The sequence below is a fragment of the Vulpes vulpes genome, chromosome 1, assembly GCF_048418805.1.
Source record: "Vulpes vulpes isolate BD-2025 chromosome 1, VulVul3, whole genome shotgun sequence".
Taxonomy (NCBI): domain Eukaryota; kingdom Metazoa; phylum Chordata; class Mammalia; order Carnivora; family Canidae; genus Vulpes; species Vulpes vulpes.
Genome location: NC_132780.1, coordinates 23971619 through 23980600, shown reverse-complemented (window position 1 = coordinate 23980600; position 8982 = coordinate 23971619). Strand labels below are relative to the sequence as shown.

General features: G+C 39.4%; 1 protein-coding gene across 3 annotated transcripts in view; it reads right to left on the bottom strand.

Moving 5' to 3' along the window:
- The window catches only part of CENPP (centromere protein P), a 230132-nt gene that overhangs the window by 174468 nt on the left and 46682 nt on the right, over positions 1-8982 (bottom strand). For all 3 annotated transcript variants that reach the window (XM_072760568.1, XM_025984399.2, XM_025984398.2), the window contains exon 5: positions 2100-2196. In XM_072760568.1, the coding sequence (XP_072616669.1) occupies positions 2100-2196 (97 nt within the window). The remainder of the gene's footprint in view (positions 1-2099; positions 2197-8982) is intronic.

Sequence of the window (8982 nt, the reverse complement as noted above, 5' to 3'; positions counted from 1 at the left end):
AATTTTTTTTTTAAGATTTATTTATTCATGACAGACACAGAAAGAGACAGAGACATAGGCAGAGGGAAAAGCAGGTTCCCTGCGGAGAGCCCTCATATAAGACTCCATCCCATGACTCCAGGATCATGACCTGGTCTAACCAAAGGCAGATGCTCAACCGCTGAGTCACTCAGATGTCCCAAAAAATTGGCCAAGAATTTAAATAGGCATCTCTCCAAAGATCTATCAATGGCACAAATAAGATCTATGCACATGAAAAGATGCTCAACCATCACTAATCATTAGGTAAATGCAAATCAAAATCACAATGAAAATACTACTTTACATCCATTAGATTGGCTATGAGCCCCAAAAATCAAAACAAAGACCCAAAACATTGGCAAGTATGTGGAGAAACTGGAAGCTTTATGCATTTTTGTTGGGAACGTAAAATAATATAACCACTGTGGAAGAGAATATGAGGTGCTTCAGAAAATTGGACAGAATTACCATATATGACCCAACAATTCCATTTACAGGTATTTATGTGCTAGAACTGAAAGCAGGACTTGAACAGGTATCCGTACACCAATGTTCACAGACGCATTATTCACAATAGTCCAAAGATAGAAATAAAGCAAATGTCCATCAAAAGATGAATGAATAAACAAAATGAGGGATATCCATACAGTGGAAGGAATATTATTCAGCCTTAGAAAGTAAGGAAATTCTTCACTGTGCTACAAAATGGATAAACCTTGAGAATATTATACTGAGAAAAATAAACCAAACAAAACGTATTAGATTTTATGATTCTGCTTAAATGAGATACCTAGAAATTCACAGAAACAGAAAATGGAATGGTGATTTCCAGGAGCTGGGAGAGGAGGGAATGCCAAGTTAGTATTTAATGGGAACAGTTGCAGTTTGAGGCCTAAGACGTTCTGGAGATAAATATCGGTGATGGCTGCATAACAGAGTGACTGTTTCTTTCCATTCTAGTGACATATCACCAACAAAGACCAGCTCACAGAAGTACTAAATCCTTTACACTTTTACACCTGCCTTGAAAGCACCTAGAGGCAAATTAACTTTATAAATGGGACTAGCACTCACAATTCCCATAGCCTATTCAAATGTAGAAGTAAACCAGCTAGTTAGGTGGTATATTACCACCACCGCCAGCATACTCCCAATCATGACTGTATTTTACCAGTTGTTGTGAAGCAGTTATTTCACTGTTCTCATGCAAGAGCACATGCCAGTAAACAACAGTAAGAGAATTCCTCCAGGGGCCACAGTACAGGTATAGGCATATTTCATCCTAAGAAAAATTCTATGCCTGACAGGTTTTACTAGCTCAACCAAACAGAATGCAAATAATAACAGTAGTAGTGGTAATAGTAATAATGATAATAAAAAAGAATCCAAATAAATAGTACCAGTGATAAAAACAATAGTCATGAGCATTATTAGTTAGCCTTTTGAGATACTATTCTCTTTCAGAAGTGGATTTTGTGTGGACCGCTGCTGTCAATATTGCTGCCTTCCAACTAAGTAGAACGTGATGGATTGTAATGCAGCCAAACATAATTCTAGTTATGCCAGAAAACAGAATAAAAGGAAGTCCTTGAATGTATCCGTATTAGACTTAAGAGGCATTACTATACCAGAATCAGGTTTCAATACTTAAACCTGAAATATACAATAATTAGAAACTCAAAATACACAGAGTATGACTCCGGAAGTAAAGATTATAGTGCTAGGTGATAAGACCACTATGATTACATTCTTTTCAGCGTTTGTATTTTACTTCAAATGTCCTTGACAGATTAATTTTTCAAAATGTGTATAAAATAAGAATATAACTGCTTCTTTCCAGATATCCCATAATACAAATGACTCACTGGTTTGTACAAAGGCATTCCTAAGACCTCATTTATTTCAAATAACTGCAAATTCCAGAAGCCAATGAAAATATTTTCTATTGTTTGAAAACTTTAAGGAAAGAATGTTACGTTAAATCCCCAAATTAATACCAGCTTCACTTTTTGGATATGTTTAAATTTAAACTAGCTTCACTTTTCAAATATATTTAAATGTAAAAACTTCAAACTCACCTTCAAGTGTTGAAATGTGTGCTTACGATAGTCACACCACTCCACAAAAAAGCGTAGGCTTCGGAAAAACATCAATAGATCTCTTCTTTCTTCTGCTCTGTAGGAATAGAAGATTCTAGGATTCATAAATATCTTAAATGAATGCTTCATCCTGGCATTTTTAATCTTGTTTTTATATACCCTAAAGCTAAAAAAAGTACTTGATATATTTCTGTATTTTGAAATCTTGAGTATGTGCCCCTGTGTGGTTGCTAATTCTAATTTCTCAGTCTGAAATGCCATTTGCCCCATCTTAAAATGTTTAAATCCTATTCATCTTTTAAGATATCACTCAAATACCACATTGTCCTTGAATTCTATTTGATGACCATGGTATATAATTAAAGACTAGGGATGCCTGGGTGGCTCAGTGGTTGAGCATCTGCCTTTGGGTTGGGGCATGATCCTGGGATCTGGGATCAAGTCCCATGTTGGGCTCCTTTCGGGAGGCCTGCTTCTCCCTCTGCCTGTGTCTCTATCTCTCCGTGTCTCTGATGAATAAATAAATAAAAGCTTAAAATAAATAAATAAAGACTATCTCTGGTCTATATCCCTTGTTTCGGGCATAGAGCTTCCAAAACACTTGGAATTCCTTAGTGACAAGTATGTATCTCTTATGTTAATAAGGTGACACCTGGTGGCCCCTAGATAGCCTCAGGATGGGGGCTGGCCACCACAAAGACTAACCACATGCTTAGCAGGTTTGAAATTTGGGCCAACCAGACCTCCAGAAAGGACAGGGGGCTGGAGTAGTTTCATCACCGGGCCAATCATCCCATCAACTATGCCACTGTAATGAAAACTGAACAAAAATTCTGCACAATAAAGCTCAGTGGAGCTTTCTGGTTGGTGAACATGCTGATGTGCCAGGAGGCTGATATGCTCAGATTCCACAGGGAGAGGGCCTAGAACCTCTAGGTTTTTCCTTCTCCAACCCACTCAACCTGCCCCATATCTTGACTTACAGACTGCTTCCATCTGCCTATTCCTGGGTATAGCTTTTACAATAAAATGATAATCTTTACTATAATACTCTCAGTGAGTTTTCTCAGTCCCTCTGACAAACTAGCAAATCTGAGTGGGTTGTGGGAAGTACAGATGGTCCCTGATGCTTGTGTATGGCATCTGAAACGGGCAGTCTTGTTCAGGACTTTGTCATTAACCTGCAGGTCTGCACTAAATCTGAGTAATTGGTGTCAAGACTGAATTGAATTACAGGACATTCCAGTTGGTGTCAGAGATTATTGTCTGAACAATGACCTCACCCCCACACCATGTCCTATTTCAAAATAGCTAGAAATAATTTCATTCCTATTTTCTGTGAGCTCCCATGGAATTTATCTCGATGCTCTTAATACTCTACCTATTGTTTTATTGACACCCACAAAATAAGCAATTTGTAGGCAAAATGAGCTTATTCACTTATCCATTCATTCAATAAATGATTGTGGGAGTTGAGTTCCCATACTAGTCATGATGGAGTAGCACACTCCACCTGAACATTCCAATTAGAAGTTAGAAACATGGCCATTAACACACAAAGCAAATATCGGAAGACTCTGAAATGTGGACAAAGGAGGACAGGAATGGGTAAGAAACTTCAGGAATTAAGGGAGGATTGGGTGATAAGTTCCTTGGGGTTTACTTTTGCCTCCTGTATATCCCAATCTGGATGCCACAGCAGACTGTGACTCAGAACTGCCAAAGGTTGGAGGGCGAGGGCGAGGGCGAGGGCGAGGGCGAGGGCGAGGGTGAGGAGAGGAGAGGAGAGGAAAGAGGTCTCAAGGAAAGATTATTCCCTCTAGCCAACAGGGGTCGTATAAAACGAGTAAAGGAGGTACAGTGCTGTTGGTGATGCATTTTTGGGTTTAACACCAAAAGCTAAGGCAACAAAACCAAAACCAAAACAAGGATCATATCAAACTAAAAAACTTCTGCACAGCAAAGGAAATCAACCATACAATGAAAAGGCAACCTATTGAAGGGAAAACATATTGGCAAAACATGTATCTGATAAAGAATAGATAACCAAAATATACAAAGAACTCAAATTTTGAATAGCTCCTCACAATCCCAGTACAGTTCTTTCTGCCCAAGGGTCCTATCACTGTGCTTTAATAAAACCATCTTTTTGCACCTCCCCCCCACACACAAAAAAAAGAATAAAAGGAACTCATAAAACTCAATAGCAAAAAACTACAATCAGATTACAAAATACGCAGAGGATCTGAATAGACATTTTTCCAGAGAAGATACACAAACGGCCAGCAGACAAATGAATAAAGGCTCAACATCACATTTGGAAAAATGGAAATCAAAACCACGAGAGATCACCGTGTACCTATCAGAACAGTATCAAAAAGACAAGAAACAACAGGTGTTGGCGAGGATGTGGAAAAAAGAATCCTCATGCACTGTTGGTGGAATAACACAAACTGGGGCAATTTATAGGAATATACATTGCTGTACTGTGGAAAAAAGTATGGAGGTTCCTCAAAAAATTAAAATAAGAAGTACCACATGGTCCAGCAATTCCACTTCCGGGTATCTAAGATAAATGAATACACTAACTCAAAAAGGTATCTGCACCTCCAAGTCCACTGGCAACATTACATACAATAGCCAAGACATGGAAACAACATAACTGCCTATCAATGAATGGACAGATAAAGAAATTCTGGTATATAATAAACACAATGGAAAATTATTCAGCCGTAAGTAAGAAGGCAATCCTGTCATTTGCAACAACATAATGGGACCCTGAAGGCATTCTGTTAAAGTGAAATAAAATCACACAAAGACAAATATCACATAATATCAATTACATGTGAGATCTTAAAGAAACAAACAGATACAGAGACTAAGATTGGTGGTTGCCAGAGGGAGGAGTGGGGAGCGGACAAAATGAGTGAAGGTGATCAAAAGGTACAAACATGCATTTAGAAAAATAAATGAGTCATGGGGATGTAATATTCAGCATGGTGACTATAGTTAATATTACCATATTATATACTTATTTAAAAGTTGCTCAAAGTATAAACAATTCAGAGAACTTCAGAAAAACAAATTGTGGTGTTGATGTTAATCAGACTTACTGTAGTGATTTTACAATATATTATATGTTGAACCATTATGCTCTACACATAAAATGAAGACAGTGTTATATGCCAACTAAACCTTAGTTTAAAAAAAAATCCAACATTCAAAATCAAGCAATTTAATCCACTGAACATAATGTTTTAAGTTTCCTCCATGATTTATTACTTAATGGCAAAAGTTTTCAAAAATTAGGGAATAAAATTTTTGAAGTGGTGGTGGGAGTGTGGGCATGCAGAACAGAACCCTAACACCCAAGGGGTTCCCCTTCCTCCCAACCAGCCAACTGGCACTGCTGACAAGAAGCAAAAGCCAGCAAAGAAGCAGAATTGTCACCTCCTGATGGAATGCTGCAGCTGGGAGACTGTGGAAAGAGGATGTGTCTACTTGCCCGACCTGACACCAAGCAAAACCAAGACAAGAGGAGATGCCGTCCCCACCCTCCACCAGAATGGCTCCTGCAAACACAGCAAGATGCTTTGTTAACTTTTCCCACCCTCTACTAAGTGATCCCAAGCACAGAGTGGGGAAAATCAGGGAGAAGGAACATAGAAAGGGATCCTTTACATCTGTGTATGAAGTCCTGAGATCAGTACTGAGTGGCCCTCACACAAAACTGACCAGAAACAATGAAGCAAAAATACCAAGAACTGAAATACACAGCAGAATACTGCCCAGAATTCAGAGAGGCCTCACGGCCGTATATGAGAGGGGCAAACCACAATAGCCCATAAACTATAACAGCCCTTAAACTATCGACCATAAGAGTGAGCCAGGATGTGGGTCTGAATAAAACTGTGTTGACAAGGACAACTGCAAAAATGGCAAAGTAGAGACTGTGAGGACAGTCCTTCCCCAGTAACACCAAAAATCCCCACATAGCGGTCAGAATCACAATTATGGGAAATTGGGAAGACAGTAAAATGTTTATAGCAACGCAGCACACACACGTAACCAGAAGGAAAGGCTGTAGTGTTCTAGCTTATGCTAACCATATCTACAACCCGAGCATCCTCCTTTCTCTGTGGAACCTCATCTTGGCCACAGCACACTGGACCTTGTTCCCAAAGAACTGTGTTTCTTTTGTGTTCCCAATTGAGTTCTGTTTGTTTGGATTGGTCTGTAGGGTCCCTGAAGACTAATGGAAGGGGCCTGACAATTCTCCACATAACTCATAACTTTCCTCAACACATAACCTTGCAGAGGACATTTCTCAAAGATACTGAGAGTCAAATGAAGAAGCCAGTGCCAACTGGCACAAAATAACAATAAGAGAAACAACAGACACGCTGAAAGCCAAGGGAGGAAATGGTGTAGAGTGAGAATCTTTAGAAAATAAAGAATAAAGAGGAACTGGAAAACCACACGAATATACAGGGCAGGAAGTATACTCAGGAAAGACCTGAGACAACCACACACTTTCATGTCTGGCTGGTCTTTAAGCTCAAGACAAACAGGGAATCAAGGCAAAGACAGAGTGTGGAAAGGCCTCACTAAGTGCAAAAGCAATGTCCCAACACACAGCCAGAATGCAGAGACCAGAGAGAAAATATTTTTGCTTTTGGTTTTTTCATGTGTGTGTGTGTGAATATTCAAAATGTCCACATTCAACAACCACAAAAAATTTAAGCTTGCAATAAAATGACACAGCTACAAGAAGAAAAAAAGTTAAAAGAAACTGTCCTCGAGGAAACACGAACAAATGGAACTACTACACAGACTTTATTATTATTATTATTATTAAAGATTTTATTTATTCACGAGAGACACAGAGAGAGAGAGGCAGAGGGAGAAGCAGGCTCCATGCAGGGAGCCAGATGTGGGACTCGACCCAGAGACTCCAGGATCACTCCCTGGGCCGAAGGCAGGCACTAAACTGCTGAGCCACCCAAGCATCCCACTACACAGACTTTAAGTCAACATGTCCTCAATATGTTCACAGAACTCAAGGAAACCAACAGAATAATATGTATGACAAGGAATATTAATTAAGAGACATTAGAAAAAGGAAACAAAAATCTTAGAGCCAAAAATTGCCAAAAATGATATGAAAAATTCACTAAAGGGTTGGACATATTTCAGCAGAGAATCCTCAGAATGACAAGACGTAACTCATCAGATAAGGAATCATGAGTAAAATTAATTGCTGATTTATCATCAACAACCATGAAGGACAGAGACATTGGGATGACAAAGTGCTAAAAGAAAAAGAGTTAACCAAAATTTCTATGTCTGGCAAAACTACCATTTAGGAATGAAGGATAAATCAAGACATTCCCGGTATCAAAAAGCTGAGGGACTTCATGATTAATATACCTGACCTACAAGAAATGCTAAAGAAATCCTTCAGGCTACAATGAGAGAATACTGCATAGTAACTCAAAGTCTTTTTTTTTTTAAAGATTGTATTTATTCATGAGAGACACAGAGACAGAGAGGCAGAGACATAGGCAGAGGGAGAAGCAGGCTCCATGCAGGGAGCCCAACATGGGACTCAATCCCAGGGCTCCAGGATCAGGCCCTGGGCTGAAGGCAGCGTTAAACTGCTGAGCTACCCGGGCTGCCCCTATGGATTTGTTTTTAAATCATATAGGAAAAAAGTGGGGTTATAAATCAAAAGTACATTAATATTATATTTGTAATTTACCTGTTTAACCAGTGTTCTTTATTTCTCCGTAAGACTTTGAGTTACGGGCAGCCTGGGGGGCTCAGCAGTTTAGCGCCACCTTCAGCCCAGGGAGTGATCCTGGAGACCTGGGATCAAGTCCTAGGTCAGGCTCCCTAGGTCGATATAGGGAACACACTGATGTTCCAGATTCTCAGGAATATATCAGAAGTTTCAAAGTCCTTATGGTGATCCCATTCTCTAGCTTTTCCTTTTAAGATTTTTACTTAACCTATTAATTCCCCCAACTGTTAATGCTCCACCTCAGGCAGCCATAAAGTTTAAAACTGCTTCAACGGTTTAGCACCTGCCTTTGGCCCAGGGCGCGATCCTGGAGTCCCGGGATCAAGTCCCATGTCGGGCTCCCGGCATGGAGCCTGCTTCTCCCTCCTCCTGTGTCTCTGCCTGCCTCTCTCTCTCTCTCTCTCTATCATAAATAAATAAACCTTTAAAAAAATAAAAAATAAATAAAACTGCTTCAAAATATCTTCAACAAATGCTCCCAAAGAAAAGTCTTTTGCACTGGATGAGCTCTACATCAGGTCCAGTAAATAGAGTCTGGCAAGTGAGCTCTTTCAGAGAACTAAGTAAAACAGGTCAAATAATAGTTCACTGGGAAGGAGTCTTAGTTTTTGTTTTGATTTTATTCAAATTTAATTACTTAACATATAATGTAGTATTAGTTTCAGAGGCAGAGTTCAGCGATTCATCAGTCTTATATAACACCTAATGCTCATCCCATCACGTGCCCTCCTTCATGCCCCTCACCTGGTTACCCCATCCCCCCACCACACTCCCCTCCAGTGACCCTCACTTTGTTTCCTACGATTAAGAATCTCTTATGGTTTGTCTCCTTCTGATTGTCTTATTTTCTCCTCTCTTCCCCTATGATCCTGTTTTGTTTCTTTCTTAGATTCCACACGAGTGAGATCATACAATAACTGTCTTTTCTGATTGACTTATTTTGCTCAGCATAATATCCTCTAGTTCCATCCACTGGTTGCAAATGGCAAGATTTCATTATTTTGATGGCTAAGCAGTATTCCATTGTGTGTGTGTGTGTGTGTGTGTGTGTGTGTGTAT